Genomic DNA, 17,632 nt, shown 5'->3' on the forward strand with positions numbered 1-17,632 from the left:
GAAAACAAAAAATCTGAACTCCCACTTATATTCTTTGAAAACATTAAATCCACTCTGTATGTACATTAAAACTACTTGTTTTTAAAACAGGACATTGGTCAGACTTATTTTCCATGATGTTGGATTTCATGCAGGATTTGACGCTTTTCTGGAGTAAGTTTGGCCACCTGCAAGAGAGAGAAGAGCAGATTAACTTAAGAACAGAAGTTAAGATTTAACCAAATATATCTTTGTAAATTTACATTACGCTAAGATATAAACGAGTGGAAAAGATTCTTACGTTGCATTCAAGATATAGTTTCAAGCTTAGCTGCCAAGGGTTTTGCGATCTGAAATCAAAGAGTGCATTTGCAAATTGTCAACAGATTTAATTATTTCATTTTAACAAAATTATCCAGTTTCTAAATTGCTTTATAGTGACATTCCTGTTTTATCCACAATCATCCTTTTTATATCCTTCTGGACAAAGTAAATAAGGAATATCCAAAACATCCCAATGTAATCCAACTACATATTACAAATTGCTTCTTAAAATTCATGCATCTCTAACACTCTGTGCTGAAATGTTATAGATATCTAGATGATTATGTAATAAAGATCATTAATGACATGCGACTATACTATAGTGATGGACTGCTGCTTACTCGTTCCAAGTGGCAAGCAAGCTATTGGTGGGATAGGTGTTCAGGTCCAGAACCACGCTCTTTTCCCAGAAGTACATGCAGAGGAAGTATGCAATCAGGGAATGTTCGGTTTCACTCCATTTTCTGAAACAAATACAGAGCATGTACAGTTGAGGTCAAATGTTTATAAACCTTGCAGAATCTGCAAAATGTTACTTTTTTACCAAAATAAGATAGATCATATAAAATGCATATGTATTTTTTTTATTTAGTACTCACCTGAATAAGATATTTCACATAAAAGAGGTTTATATATACACTCCACAAGAAAATTATTATTTAAATAAGTTTACATACACTTGAATCTTATTACTATGTTGTTACCTGAATGATCCAGAGCTGTTTATTTTTTTGTTTAGTGATAGTAGTTAATGAGTCCCTTGTTTGTCCTGAACAGTTAAACTGCTCGCTGGTCTACAGAAAATTCTTTTAGGTCCCAGAAATTCTTTGGTTTTTCAGCATTTTGGTGTATTTGAACCCTTTCCAACAATGACTATATGACTTTGAGATCCATCTTTTCAGACTGAGGACAACTGCGGGACTCTATTACAAAAGGATTTTTAAATTTGAATATCAAGATAAATTTAACTTTTGTCTTCTGGGAAACAAGTAAGTATCTTCTGTAGCTTCTGAATGGCAGTACTAAGTGAAAAAATATATTTAGGCAAAAGAAAAAACCTAACCCCTGGCTCTTAATGCATGTTTTTTCCTTCTGGAGCATCAGAAAGTGTTTGAACCTTCTGTAATAGTTGCATATGAATCTCTCAGTTGTCCTCAGTGTAAAAAGATGGATCTCAAAAATCATACAGTAATTGTTGGAAAGGGTTCAAATACATTAAAATGCTGAAAAACCAAAGAATTTGTGGGACCTGAAGTTTTTTTTTTTTTTGAAGAACAACAGGCAGTTTAACTGTTTAGGACAAACAAAGGCACTCATGAATAACTATCACTAAACAAAAAAACTGCTGTGGAATATTCAGGAAACAACACAGTATTAAGATTCAAGTGTACGTAAACTTTTGAACAGGGTCATTTTTATAAATTAAACTTATTTTCTCTTGTGAACTATATGTAAACATCTTTTATATGAAATATCTTCATGTAAGTACTAAATAAAAAATAACATGCATTTTGCATGATCTCTCTAATTTTGGTAAAATAATTAACATTTTGTAGATTCTGCAATGGGTATGTAAACTTTTGCCCACAACTGTACATGCTTAACATGACATGATGTTTTAGTTTTGGTGAATGCGCACGAACGCACACCGATACCTCTGTAGGAGTTGGTATCGCTCGTCAGACAGTTCCTCCAGAAGACAGCAAAGGAGGTAGTGCAGCACATCTGGCCTCGCCAGCAGACTGTAGAAGAACCAACGGAGCGCCCAGCGGTTGAACTAAAGGCAAACATACACAAATCACACAAAAGAGCCTGCACAAAATTAGGACTACATGGGATAATACAATACAGACTTTTGCTCAAGTTGATTAAAAACTAGAAAAAAATATGCACCCTAAAAGACAGGACGATGCTGAAGATGGGCCTGAACTGTGAGTGGAAAATGCGCAGTACCAAAGCCTGAGTGGCCAACAGCAGTCTAGCCTGGTCAGGATAACCCTAATGGGAAGATGGTAAAACAACATTACATGCTGCACCAATAATCACAAAACTATTAATAATATCTAACCAATTTTTTAAACTACAGCAGGCATATATAAAAAAGACAATTTTTGATGTCATTTGCTATCATTATATACATGCAATGTCATTCAAGAGTTTGAGATCAGTAAGACTTTTAATGTTAAAAAAAAAAAAAAAAAAAAGGTTTCTTATGCTTATCAAGGCTGCCTTTATTTGATCAAAAACACTGAAAATGTAATACTCTGGAATCATATTGGGCATCAGATACCCTGATTTATAGATATTTGCAAAGAACCAATTGATTAAAACTCACACTCTCAAAGGTTTTGGGGATTTGTATACGAGAAGTCGTTGTCAGCTCCTCAAGAATTGCACTGGCAGCAGCTCTGGTCACCTAAGCAGAAACGCTTAATTATCAGTCTCCATTATACCATATTAGTATGTTTTCCAACCCTTTTCTCATCTAGACAGACACTAAATAAACACTCCTCTCACCGTTTGATAGGTGATGTCAGGCTCGGCAAAGAATGCACCAACAGGAACACCTTCTGGAGTAGTAAAACTGGAACTGACAACACTGAGCAGATAAACCCACGTTTCTGACTACAAACATATAGAGACATCCATTACAAAACATTATAATTTTTAATAAATAAATAGTGTAAGCTTCATGATTTCAATTAGACAAGCTTTTTGACTAAAAATGTAACTTAACCATTAAAAGTCTAAAAAGTTAAAACAGAAAAAACTAAATACAGAAAAAATAATTTGGGGAAAAATAAAGCTGATTTTATAACTCAAATCAAACTGAGCATTTGCAACTGAAATATTAGGTTACATAAAATACCATTATATACCATTTTACTTACATCAGCAAAAACAGTGCAGTTGCAGTCCAGAACCCTCAGTGCAAACTTCAGTACCTCCATCATCTTGAACGAATTTGAACCTTTAATGAAGGCACAGAAACAATTTGCACATTAAACGTTACATCTGAATGCTACCACTCATTAAAAAAAAAAAAAAAAAAAAAGTCATTTCACAAAAAAAGTCAATCATTTCCAATCAGCAGCTTTCCAATCCTGAACACTAAATTAAAGCTCTTCCAAGTTTCATATGCAGATATGGCCTTGTTAAGGGATCTGTGCCTTTGTGCATACGAACATCTGACAGCTAAGTTGAGAGCAGCAATAGCCTGCACCCTTAATTTACAGAGAAAAGAAGGTCAAGGAAAAATCTGTAGATAGAAAAATCTCCATACAAGTTCTTTGTGCATTTTTCTTTTTTTACTTGCTACTTTGCACTTTTTGTTAAAAAAAAAAAAAAAAAAACATTTACTATTTATTCAAGTTTTTGAAGGCATCTAACATTTTTGCCACAATACTTAATTTCTGGGATCTAAATATTGAGAATTAAAAGTTTGTTGTCATTTGAAAGCGTTTAGGCCTTCTTGAATTATTATGCTGTTATATTATGATTATGTGTGACCCTGGACCACAAAACTAGTCATTAGTAGCATGGGTATATTTGTAGCAATAGCCAAAAATACATGGGTCAAAATGATAAATTTTTCTTTCATGTCAAAAATCATTAGGATATTAAATAAAAATCATGTTCCAAGAAGATATTTTGCTAATTTCCTACTGTAAATATATCAAAACTTAATTTTTGTTTTAGTAATATGCATTGCTAAGAACTTCATTTGGACAACTTTAAAGACAATTTTCTCAATATTTTTTGCACCCTCAGATTCCAGATTTTCAAATAGTTGCATCTCGTACAATTGTATTATTGTCCTATCCTAACAAACCATACATCAATTATAAACCTCAATTTTAAAAAATGTGCCTGTTATGACTGGTTTTGTGGTCCAGGGTCACACACTATCTACCTGCAATTTACATTTTAGTTAATAGCAACCTGTATATTATGTTCATCTATTTGTACATTGTAATTGTAGTTAATCAGCATCTGTAAATTATGCTCACAGTACTTCATCTGTAAATATTATCCATAGTTTCTCCATGTACATATCTCCTATAAGTGCACTTATAAATTATACCTTTATCCTGCACTTGCTGCTTATTGCACTCCTGGTTAGACCTAAACTGCATTTTGTTGCCTTGTACTTGTACATGTGTAATGACAATAAAGTTGAATCTAATCTAAATCTAATCTAATATTCAGTGGCATAAAACAGTCTTAAAATGACAATATCACTTAATTATTTCTGAAGCAATATATCGCACAACAAAAAGTTATCGAGACAGGCCTAGATGTGATGACCCTAAACACACACATTTGACCCTAAATTAGTCCCGTTTCCTCAACAAACAAGTTACATGCACGTTCAAAAGTTTGGGGTCAGTACATTTTTATTGTTTCTTTTTTTTGTAAGAAATTAATACTTTTATTCACCAAGGATGAATCAAGTTAAAAATTACATTGTTGTAAAAATTTTATTTTGAATAAACACTGTACATTTTAAACTTGTTATTCATGAAAGGTTCCAAAAAAATTTTGGCAGCAACTGTTGATATTATCCAACATTGATCATTTTAATAATAAATCAGCATATTAGAATGATTTCTGAAGGATCATGTGACACTTAAGACTGGAGTAACAGCAAATTCAGCTTTTCATCACAGGAATAAATTATTTTAAAGTATGTTAAAATTAAAAACATTATTTTATATTGTAAAAACATTTTGCAATATTACTGTTTTTTTCTGTATTTTTAATCAAATAAATGCAGCCTTGTTGAGCATAAGAGACTTCTTTAAAGACTATTACAAGTCTTACTGACCCCAAACTTTTGAACGGTAGTGTACATCACTACATAAATGTACATAAACTGTATTACAAGTTGTTAGTTTTCTTACATTTTACTCACAATGAAAGTGCTATGATTTAGCTTAAAACAAACTATTCATGTAAGTGCCTTTGCAACACAATAGTGAAAGCTCATATGAATAAGAAAATGAATGCTGTCAATTGTCTACCTTCGATGAGTGTCCACTTAGTGCTCAGTAAAGGATCAGGTATGATCATATGGCCATTTCCTGTATCAAGTTCGTGCGTTACAACAGGGGCATGGCCTGATGTGAGAATTCTGAGATAAGCCCTGAATTGCTGAGGTGTGAGGCGGGATGCGAGGCATGTGGCAGCGGGCAATGGTGATAACATGTGGCAGACTGCACCAGTGTAGTCACCATCCTAAACACACAAACAAAACACTCAAGAAGGGGTATTTTCACTAACTTTTCCATTGATTGATTACATGCAAACATTAGGCATCATTAACAGAAATTTTGAACCTAGGGTCCACAAACACATTTCCTCTTTTTTGAGATATGCATTTTATAATTTAATAAACATATTTTAGGAAACGGGCATACTAGATACAAATCCCTTGCATTAGCAAGTCAGAAATTGCAAAAGAGTCATGACTAAAATAGTTTACTAAAAAATTTTAATTAGCCGAGAACGTACTTAAACTCACCTACATCCTGTTTCTCAATCGCAACAGGTTTGGAGAAATTCAGCAGTACATCAGTTGCTTACCAATGGATCCTCTGCAGTGAATAGGTGCCGTCAGAATAAGTTGATAAAAGCATGACAATAATCCACACCACTCCAGTACATCAATCAAAGTTTTATGAAGCAAAAAGCTGCACCGTTGTAAGAAACAAGTCTAATGCTTCTGGCCAAAAATAGGAGTCCAAAATCCATTACACTTCCTTTAGTGAAAGAGTTTATCTCATGTTAAACTATTTTGGACTGTTTCCACTTGTAAACAGTGCTTGATCTGTGCATATTTTGCTTTAGAGCTGACACCAATATAAAGTTAAAAAAAGATCGTCACACTCATTATGAGGTTAATTGATGGACTGGAGTTAGGGCTGTGCAATTAATCGAAATTCGGTTTCGATTTCGATTTCTGCTTCAAACGATCATGAAAATGCAGTAATCGAGATGAAACGATTGCGCCCCATTCTGCACTTTTACCAGTGGTGCGCTTTCGCTCCTCCATAAAAGCCAAATTTCACTTGCAAATCAGCTAAATCATGTAAGGTGGCTTTCATAAAATGGGACGTGCTTGATTTATTAATGTTTCTTTGATGTTGTGTTTTTAATAGCACGTAAGAAAACTTGCGCTGTCCTTAATGCGCTCAAAGACGGAGCGGCACACGGACATGAAAGTTAGCTTTTTTTTTTTCGCTCAAGGTGCACACCTAAACGGTCAAATACACGCAAAAATATTTCAAAATGAGGGGCTTGGTGATTATTCATGTAAACTCTTGTCAGTTATGTCTTAAATGAACATAAATAGTTGAGAATGAAAATCCGTGCGTAACAGTATAATGGGTCCGTGAGGTAAAAGCGGCAACACATAATATTCCTTTTGGCGTCTCTGTGCCTAATATGAATAAAATGTAAAAATACGTTTTATACGAGAAACATCACTCACTGCTCTTGAATGAAGGACGTTTTTAGTTTTAATAAGAAACAAAGCATGTTTATCTATTAGAGTGAAGACATTGTTTTATTTTACATTCAAATCAATTTCTGTAGTATTGTTAGACTACTTTAGACTTGCATAAAAGTTTTCAGTATTTTTAAAGCACTGTTTTTTTTATTTGTATCTTTTTTCTCGCTGTATTGCTATCTTTAAATTAATCACTATGTAAAGTTTTGGAGCCTGTCATAATCGTTTAAATAATCGTGATTACAATATTGACCAAAATAATCGTGATTATGATTTTTGCCAAAATTGAGCAGCCCTAACTGGAGTGGTGTGGATCATTGCAAGTTTTTAGCTGTTTGGACTCTCAATCTGACGGCACCCATTCACTGCAGAGGATCTTTTGATGTGCAAATTATCTAATGATTAATATCTTGAAATTCGTTCTAATGAAAAATTCATCTACATCTTGGATGGCCTGAGGGTAAGTTTTTTACATTTTTGGGTAAACAATTTTTTAAAATGCTTAAAAGGAGTATTTCAGTTTACCTTGCACAGGTAGAGGGGAACCAAGTCTTTCATTCTCTGCAGTCTAAATCCCAGATAGACATTCAATAAGAGATTGTACCATAAATAGCAATAATATATATATATATATATATATATATATATATATATATAATCAGCGCAATGTGTGTTCATGATATGCAGCTGGAACTCACGTGGGATTATTGATGCTTTTGACAACTTTGAGATAGCGAGCCAGCTCACGGTACCTAACAAAATGTATAGATTATATTACAGCTGACAAGGGCAACAGCAATACTTTCAAAACTCAAATAATAATCACTGGCCAACATAGAATCTCCAAACTTTTTTCTGCGCCGTTCACAAAGAAAAATGATTTTAAAATAACTAAAATCCTGGAATGGATTCAAAGAGTGTAGAATGTATTAAACTTATTGCTACACTATTACAGGTCATTGCAACATAGTGAAAATGACTGGTATTTAAATTCAACAGCTGCTGAGGTTTGCATGTGATTCTTTGCAGGCCTATATGATGTATTGCACACATCATACAAGTAAATGTAGAGCATTGTAATAATCAGTAAACAGAGCATAAAAAGTACACTAAGGAAAGGGCATTACTTGTTTTGTTGTTGAAGTTTACAGACTCTTGCTTGAACCACGACCAGAGGTTCACACAAGATTTGATGCCTCCGACCTTTGCCCTGCCTCTCTCCTGTGATGTTTTGACCTTTCATCACGGCAGAGAGCAAGGGATCATCCCAAGGTAGCACACTCAGACTGCAGCCAACGAAAACACAATTCAATTATTTAAAAAAAATAATTTAAAAAAATCAAATGGCAGGCACAACTGAACAATTAGTGTATTAACAAGCACATTCTTTAAACTAGAAAACAACATAAAGTGAGCCAATGATGATTAAAAAATATATATATTTTTAGATGCAATAGCTTTTTCAAATGCAAATGACGCTGTGGTGTTACCTTTTTGGCAGTGTGCAGTTTGAAGGCAGAGGAAGCTTCTGGTAGAAAGACTCCAGCTGCTTTATAAAGGAGCCGGAAAAATCAAATCCAACTAAAAGCGTCCACACCTTCGTCATGAATCTGGAAGACAAACAGTTTAGGACAGAAAATGAAACTGAGTAAACACAAAACAACACTTTTGTTTGTTGCATTACCTCCACAGAAGCATTGACACCGTTTCAGCTACAGTGTTAGCAGCATGTATATTTCTGCAAGAGAGAAAAAACACTAAGAGCTGTAATTATTATATCTTACAATGCAAAGACAAAGGTCAGAATGTGCAATAGTGTAAAATACATTACCCAGGAGTCGTGTGGTTGATGAAAAGCTTAATAGCCCCTAACAGCATCACAACACAAGCCTTTGGGTTCTCTTTCTTTGCTTCATTCAAAAACATTTTGATATGTTGACTCACAACAGTGTAACTGCAAAAATAAATAAAATATTAGCATAGCAAGCACTTAAGTTTAATGCATTGATTACAGAATTTGATTTGATTAGTGGTGTTTGCCAAGAATCACTAATATTTTTGATTATACTTGGGTAAAATTTTGCTACTAGGGCTGGGTAAAAAATATCGATTCTCCGATTTTAATCGATCTTCAGTTTAACGCAACGATATCGATTCGGGGATTCTTAATGCGCGTGCTTCACGTAAGAGGATATGAATATTCACCTCTCGTCCTGAAGGTGTCACCATCAGCTGCTTTTTTTGCAGAAAAATCTGGTGATCAAAAATGATTAGGCTGTAGTTAAGAACTGTTAGTTTTATGGACAGTTAGAATGTTTTGTATACGCAGACAAGGGCTTTATGATGGGCCTGTTTTGAACATTTTGACTTTAGAAAAATGTTTTATTTCTTAAACATGTTAGAAGTTCTTAATAGATTTTACTGTTGCACATTTACAGTCTTTTTATTTTTTACAGTAATGTGCATTTTGCAGTTTGTTTACATGGTGTACAATGGATGCACATATTTATGATTTCTTGTTACAGTGTTCATTTAAAATAAAAGTTGTTTAAAATAAACAACTGTGTGCACCCTATTATTAATGTAGATGTGTATTTCAGTAATAAACTTAAGTAGGAGAGTTTCAGTTACCAGCAATTATATCAAAATATGGACCCCATGTCTGCAAAACTAACATTTTAAATGAAATATTGATAGCTAATTGATATTGAATCGAATTGAAACCATAAAATAAGAATCGAATCGCTGAATTGGTCACAATACCCAGCCCTATTTGCTACTATCCACTTTATTCTCTAACTTAGAAGTAAGCCTATGGGTAAAACTTCTGGTTCATTAACAACTATAGAGAAATAACGAGAAGAACAACAACGTGCAGTAAACAGTAAAACTATTTGCACTACAAACCAGAGTGTTCATAATTAAAATAATACATTAAAATAATATGGTAAGACACACCAATTTGCAATATCAAGCCGCAAAACGAGCCGTTTTGTACAGCTAAAAATAGCTGGACGTGGATGAGACCGGAATCCAGACCCAGATATTTTACAAATGCTCACTCTTACTAGAAGAAAAGGTGGATAATAAAACTCAATTTTAAAAGTGTTTATTTTCTTACCCAAAATACAATACTTAAACTGCCATAATTTTATTTTTCGATCACAGTTTGGTTTATTGAACAGTTTTATGATAGTTCAATTGGCAAAATACAAATTACTACTTCTGAAAATAATGTAAAAGGAAAATCACTTACTCATACTCCAGCATCTTAAAGTGATGTTTATAGCATCCTTTACATCCGATGGTTTGACTCTGTGTATTGCTGGTAATATTGCGGTGACAGGTGCACCGGCAGCTCACTGCATGGTTGGGATTCTCAAACCCCAACAAAAACGTTGCATACTTCATTGCCAAACTACCAGCAAATTTCTGCAATGAGGTTTCTACCACATAAACACACAAACAATACAAAGATTTAGGCTGGCAAAGGGACTAAGAGACAGTGGGCCTTCATTTATGAAATGAATGTACGACAGAAAATTAGGCGTACAGTTGTTTCTACGCAAAACTTGGAATTGATCAAAGTTGACGTGAGCAAACGTGATCAAATCTCACGTCAGGTATGAGCTCATGTATGCAAGTTTTTGAGTTAGCCTGAAATTGGTTGCATCATAGAGAATTTCGGAGAATTGTATAATGACAGACAGCATTTTGTTCATTTAGATTATTTTCCTGGCCAACAAACAAAGCTTTCTTGTTCTTTTAGGACGTTATATTTATATGCGCAAATAGCAGCATAAACAACCACTTGTCTTTTTGTGACACTCTTTTTTTTTTTTTTTTTCCTATTTTTTTTTTATTTATTGTGAATATCGAGTACAATCGTAAACAATCACATAGCATATTTCAAGTTACATACAATGTTCAGTGTAACCAAAGATTATCTTTACAATATGTGGATGTGTACAATTACACAGAATGTTTAATCTATAAGTTATACTCAGCCTTCATTAAACCGTTTCACAGTATAACCAGTTTTCCTTTTGACAAAATAACATTAGAGAAAAGAAAAAGAAAAAGAGAGAGAAAGAGAAAAAACAAAACAAAAACAAAAAAACAACAACTATATACATCCAGGGTGAGAACATGTGTCCTAAATCAGTTCCATACAAATTAACCTCAGATGACAGGTTATATGCATATTTGCAAACATGTACATATGTATATATGTATGAACATATATTATAACTGTGTATCTACATATCTTATTTATTTATAACCACAAAATCAGGCCTTCTTTCTGATACATATTCAACCCATTTCCTCCATTTTCCCAGGAATGAATTCTTCTTTAAATTAACCAAATATGTGATCTTTTCCATTGTATAAATCTCTGTGGTCACATCTATCCAATTCTCCAAAGTTGGTCTCTCTTGGTTTAACCATTTACGTGTGATTGCTTTCTTGCTGGCTGCCAAAAGCACACCTATCAAGTATTTATCATCTGCTGTTACAATATCTGGATGTACATATCCAAAATACAGCAATTTGCTTTCTAGAGGTATGTCTCTTCTAAAGATATATTCAAGAGCCTCTTGTATTTCTTTCCAGTATTCTTGAATATGTAGGCATTCCCAAAATATATGATAATGGTTTGATTCATTACATCCACAATTTCGCCAACATTTTGGAGAAATATTACTGTATTTGGCCGTTTGTACTGGTGTTTTAAAATATCTAATAATGTTTTTCCAACAGTATTCTTTCCAATTAAGTGAACTAGTTGATTTCCATTGAAATTTCCATATATTGGACCACTCTTCATCAGTAAAGTTTATTCCACATTCTGTCCTCCATTTCTCCTTAATATAACTTGTAGAGTGCGTTTTCATATTTTCCAAACTCTTGTATATCTGAGAAACAATATTATATCTAATACCTGATGTGTATGCCCTCTTAAGCAGGTCTATCAATGGATTCAATTTATCTTCAGGTTTTCTTTTTATTTTTTGATCATAATAATTTCTAACCTGGAGGTATCTATAGAAGTCCTGATTTTTTAGAAAAAACTTCTCCTTTAGTAATTGAAAATTTAAAATTTCACCTTTCTCAATAATGGTGCAAAAACAAGTAATTCCCTTTTTTGCCCACAATTTAAATCTGTTATCCAACCTGTTTGGGGTGAAGTCTGAATCATAAGCAACCCATTTCAAAACTGTACTGTATTCCAACAAATTATATTCCTTTATCACTGTTGCCCAGACATTTAAAGTGAGTTTTGTCCATGGGTCTTCTATGGTTTCTATATATTGTCGTAATTTGCTATCTGTTAATATGGCTTGTATAGGGATATTCTTTGATGTATAACTTTCCATATCCTTCCATGGAGCATGATAATGTGGGTCGCACCAGTTCACCACGGTCTTAATTTGTGCTGCTATATAATAATCTTTTAGTGAAGGAAGAGCCCATCCTCCTTTATCCTTTGGCAACTGCAAAGTTTTAAAACGCACTCTGGGCTTTTTTCCTTGCCAAATGAATCGTGAAAACATTTTATCCCATTCTATGAATTGTTTTGTAGTTATTTCTACAGGTAAACACTGAAATAGATATAGAAATTTTGGTAATATATTCATTTTAATTGCTTCAATCCTTGAGCTAAAACTCAAAAAAGGAATTAAGTTCCATCTGGTTAGATCTTCTCTAATTTTTTGAGTTAATGGTCCAAAATTCTTTTTTTGTATTTTTTCTATGTCTTTTGTCAATTGGATACCTAAATATTTAAAAGATTTTGTACGCCATTTTAACGTAAATGTATCTTTGATATTTGTAGGAGGAGTATAGTTATATGAAATTACTTCTGTTTTCCCAATATTTAATTTATATCCAGAAAGAGGTTTTTGTGACACTCTTAAAGCATTTTATTTGTTTTCTTTAAATCTTTATTAAATATAACTGATCACACAGGCACCTCACACGCGCACACACAACATTTCAGCATTGCTTGTTTACATCATGGATAATAGTTTAGCAACCAAATGTTAAATGGCAAAAAATGGAAACATTTGGATGTCGATGAGAGAGGCTTGTGAGCCCAATGCCGTTTAGTTTTGCTTTACTCATTTATTCATTTTAGCTTGACGTTTGTATTCTGTATTCACTATAGCCTAATTTGTGTTTTACTTTATAGTTTAATATACAATTTTATAGCTACTTATTTTTCATTCTTGTTCTGTAATACCATTCAATTTAAATGGTTCATTGTGGATTAAGGAGAACTAAATAGGCTATAATGTTTATACATGTTTCGTTATATTTGCTGCCATTTAATATACTGTAAAAATGAATGTCATTGTTTGCAAATATAGGGTTAAAGGGTGTTTTTAGATTAAGATCAATTTCTCTTTCATCAGTTTACTTCCTTTTTTTGGCCGGGTTTCGTTTCTCCATGTCATAAACTTTACGTTTATCACATAATAATCAGCATATGACTGGATTGGCGTCATACGAATGTTTCATGAGTCACACGTGAACTCTGTCGAAAGTTGATTTGTGCGCTCAGATCTGCACTAATTTTTACATTGGATTGATAAATGAGGCCCACTAAATCTGCATTTTAGTCAAGCGAGAGAACATACCTGCACACCGTAGGTCTGAATCCATATCCAGTGGGTCAAAGGTGAAGTTCAACTCATGCAGAAATCCCATCAGACTCTTATCACGAAGAGCCTTCCAGTAGACGCTGTGCTTATGGGCATTACAGTGGCAAATACCAGGGATGGTCCAGAGCTCACACTGTTAAACGCAAACGCAAAAGTAGACTTGGTTTTAGCCTGGTATGTATTAACTCAGCAAGTATGGACAAAATAACACAATACAGGCCTAGTACTCATCAACACACCATGTGAAAAAACTGTCTTCAGAAAGGTTTAGATACAGTACATTTATGTACAGGTTGGGGACTCATTTTCAACACATTTTCATTAAATTATTTGTTACTTGTCCGCTCATATCATGGCGTTTGAGTCTGATTTAGGAGAGACGTAATATATGTTTTCTTTTTTTTCTTTTTTTTTTTAAGGTATTTTGTTTGTTATTGTCATTGTTCAGATTTCCTGAATGCATTGTACAGCACTTTGGGCTGCTCTTGAGGCAGTAGAAATGTGCTATATGGGAAACTAAACTAAACTACTTACATATAAAATGTAAAATAAAAAATGTAAAACCTATTTCAGCTAGACACCAAAGCAACATTTTCATTTAGTTTAACCTGATGCACTAAAACTAAAACTAAAAATCTAACAAAAATCAAAACAAAATAAAATATACAGAAATATATATAAAAAAACACTTAAAAATCAATAAAAAGTATCTCAATTAAACTAAAAATCACACTGCAGCATACACTACCAGTCAAATTTTTTGGACAGTAAGATTTTTCATGTTTTTCTTTAAAATATTTTTAGTATTTAAAATAACTGTTTTCTATTTGAATATATTTTAAAATCTAATTTATTCCTGTGCTTTCAAAGCTGAATTTTTAGCACCATTAATCCAGTCACATGATCCTTCAGAAATCCTAATATTCTGATTTGCTGCTCAAAAAACATTATTATTATGCTGAAAACAGCTGAGTAGAATTTTTTCAGGTTTCTTTGATGAATAGAAAGTTCAGAACAGCATTTAAATATACTCAACTGTTTTAAATATTGATAATAATAAAAAAATGTTTCTTGAACAGCAAGTCAGCATATTAGAATGATTTCTGAAGAATCATGTGACACTGATTACTGAAGTATTGATGCTAAAAATGTAGCTTTGAGCACAGGGATCATTTGCCTTTTCAAATAGAAAGAAGTTATTTTAAATAGTAAAAATATACCACAATATTACTGTTTCTGGATCAAATAAATGCAGGCTTGGTGAGCTGAAGAGACTTTGTATATTGAAATTACCTAGTCAATATATGATGCTTTTGATAGTGAGCATTAGTGGAGAAAAACTAAGTAATTGCTTATAAAGAATGTTAACTGCAAGGGGATTGAAAACTAAACATTTCAAGAACCCATACATATAAAGGTTCAATTTTGACTGATAAATATGGAGAAGTTATTTGAGGCAGTCAAATGCATGGCCTCCGATAACTTATGAGCACAGGTCCATCACATGCTTGGTAGAAGAATTCAATATTTCTTGTTATTTTTATCTCTCTTCTGTCTCCCTCTCTCTCATGTTTGAACTTTAATCAGCAAACGCTGTGAAAAACAACTACAAGTACTGTGTGAATAACGCCTCTTTCTGTAGTCAAGGACAGTAGGCCTGGGAGAGTCTAGGGAGTCAGATAAAATGTTTTCAATTAAAAATGATTCACATACTTTAGATAAGCATATTATGGGATGTTGAGGAAGACCACTGTGGATGACAATTGTAGCAAGAGTTTGACCAAAGACCAGAGAGAAGACCAAATAACACTTGCAACTGACATCATTGGCTATGAATTGTACAAGAGTGAAAGCTGCGACCGGCGCACCGTCCAACACGAAATAACAGCAGCACGCAAAAGGAGTAGTACATCCAAATTTAAAGTACACATAAAACATTTTTTGTGGATTTTTGAGTTAAATTAGGCCTAATGGTCCCAAAACATTATTTACTTTTCCTATGCAAAAATGTAACTAGATTTTCTCCCTTCTGATGTCTCGTAACAACCTGACATTTGCATATATACGTTTCATCCACTAACGTAAACCCTAGACAAAAATGAGAGTTTGATTTAGGTTAGAACTTAGTGCACTCACCACGGATGCCAGTTTGTCACAGATATAGCAGAAACACTGTTCACAGTGCTTTGCATTATTTTGTAGAGGTCCTGAAATGTCCTGCTCTGCTCGACTAAAACAAACAAGCACACAAAGACACATAAACACTCACAGATACGACACAAATATGGTTTATAAGAGTGACCGCAGCGCTTTACTGACCAGAATGCCAGGGTGCAGTCATATCTTGCATGTGGAAGCACTGTTGCAGTCTGGGAGTATGTGATGGCCAAGTCTTCATCCAACTCCTCAATATGTTTATTAGATATATCTGAGATCAACAAAGAGAAACAAAGATATGACAGTGAATTACTATATTCATATGCCATAGTATTCATGGCATACCACGGTACTCTAATGAGCTTTAAAGAGGTACAGCCATGGTATTAAGAAAAGAAAAGTTATTACCAGTCACACAAAAAACACACATGGCATTTTTACAGCACATGCAAAAAACAAAATTGTATTACTATATGTTACATATGGTCAAAAACGTGGTACTTTTATGGTAACGTTAAATGTGAATGTGCACTATGGTAACTTTTATTTTTGTAACTGTCATGTTTAAATACAAAAGGAAAGCAGACTACCTGCTTCGTCCCTGTCATTTTCAACGATTAGCACGGAGGAATCGTTGTGGCTCCTCAGGAAGTCACCATCATCATCATCTTCATCTTCGTCGCTCAAAATGATTATTGGTATGTTGTTCTCCGTCCTACAAAACATGGCAGACAATAAGAGGAAACGACCTCTGATACCAAACTAACTCAGCTGGCACTGTTTCCGTTTCGTATGAAGACCTTTAACATTTACTTTTTAGGAATTATTTTGTAACTTAGTCAAAATACTTACATGTTTTATCGAAAGAAGCGTAAGCGAACGCGCGCGTTCAAAGTTTGGCGCTTTAGCTGGACCACGTGACTCTGACGAACTCGGAAATGTTGCCAGATTGGGTCGAGGATTTCCAGAACAAAAGCTCTTCGGAACCCGCCCACTCCACGAAAAACCCGCCCAAAACATTCACTGCCAAAAGAATGTGATGGTATTATTATGTTGCCATGTCAACCAAGGTTGATAAGGACCGTTTAGTATTTATTTTTTTATTGCAAGACAAAAAGGAAAACAACAATAAACAGCACTGCATAGAAATACAATAACATAAAAGAAGGAAAGAAAAAGAAAATAAATAAATAAAAACAGCCTTAAGAAACTTGTTATTCTTGTTATCATCAGTAAGTTTAAGAGAATAAACAATAAGCAAAATCTCTGCGAGAAAGACATCAAATCTAGGTAACATATTAAGAAATTTGGATTTATGAATAAAAAATTTACAATGCAAAACAAAAAAATTAACAAGTTCAGTAGTCACTACTAGAAAAATAGAGAAATATTTCTTTTAGTGTAAATTTTAAATCACATTATATAAAAGAAGATAGATAACATCTTAAGTTCTCCCAAAGAAATTTAACCTGATTGCAATGATAGAATAAATGAAGTAAAGTTTCTTCCTCAACTTTACAGAATACACATAAATTAAAAAATATCAAAAAAAGAAGCAATTTGGGAGTTTGTTGGGTAAACATTATGCAAAATCTTAAAATGTATCTCTCTGATTTTATTAGAAATGCAAAATTGTTCAGGAAGTAACCACGCTTTCTTCCAATGTATACAGTCAACAAAATTAGTCCAGAAAAATTTACATCTAGGGGATGTATAAACTGAATAGTGTAACATTCGCTTTATAAACTTACTGTTACATTTTTTTATCAAGAAGACAAACTCCATCCAATAAAAGTTTGGGCATATTTGTTTTTCTCTCATTAAAGCAAAAGTATGTTTTAAATAGATGCACATAACTGAGAGACAAACTTTTGATGACCGAATTGAAAGATCTTGCTGGCAGAGGAAGATTGTACAAAATCATAAATTCTTCATATTCCAGCATATACCATCATCTTTAAAGGACCGTTTAGTAAGGATATCATTAAAACGAAAC

General features: G+C 33.4%; 1 protein-coding gene across 1 annotated transcript; it reads right to left on the reverse strand.

The window, feature by feature from the left end:
• Positions 1-29: 29 nt before the first annotated feature.
• Positions 30-16,554, reverse strand: LOC141336564 (uncharacterized). Its single transcript, XM_073842247.1, has 21 exons — positions 16,489-16,554; positions 16,227-16,351; positions 15,799-15,907; positions 15,616-15,709; positions 13,456-13,612; positions 10,071-10,260; positions 8,646-8,768; positions 8,499-8,552; positions 8,305-8,424; positions 7,942-8,100; positions 7,513-7,566; positions 7,340-7,382; positions 5,328-5,541; positions 3,195-3,274; positions 2,821-2,928; positions 2,639-2,719; positions 2,197-2,301; positions 1,959-2,080; positions 645-767; positions 281-329; positions 30-167 (listed from the first exon to the last, which is right to left on the reverse strand). Coding segments are annotated over exons 1-21 (2,175 nt in total). The 5' UTR covers positions 16,491-16,554; the 3' UTR covers positions 30-104.
• Between the last annotated feature and the right edge of the window lie 1,078 nt (positions 16,555-17,632).

The sequence above is a fragment of the Garra rufa genome, chromosome 6 (assembly GCF_049309525.1).
Source record: "Garra rufa chromosome 6, GarRuf1.0, whole genome shotgun sequence".
Taxonomy (NCBI): domain Eukaryota; kingdom Metazoa; phylum Chordata; class Actinopteri; order Cypriniformes; family Cyprinidae; genus Garra; species Garra rufa.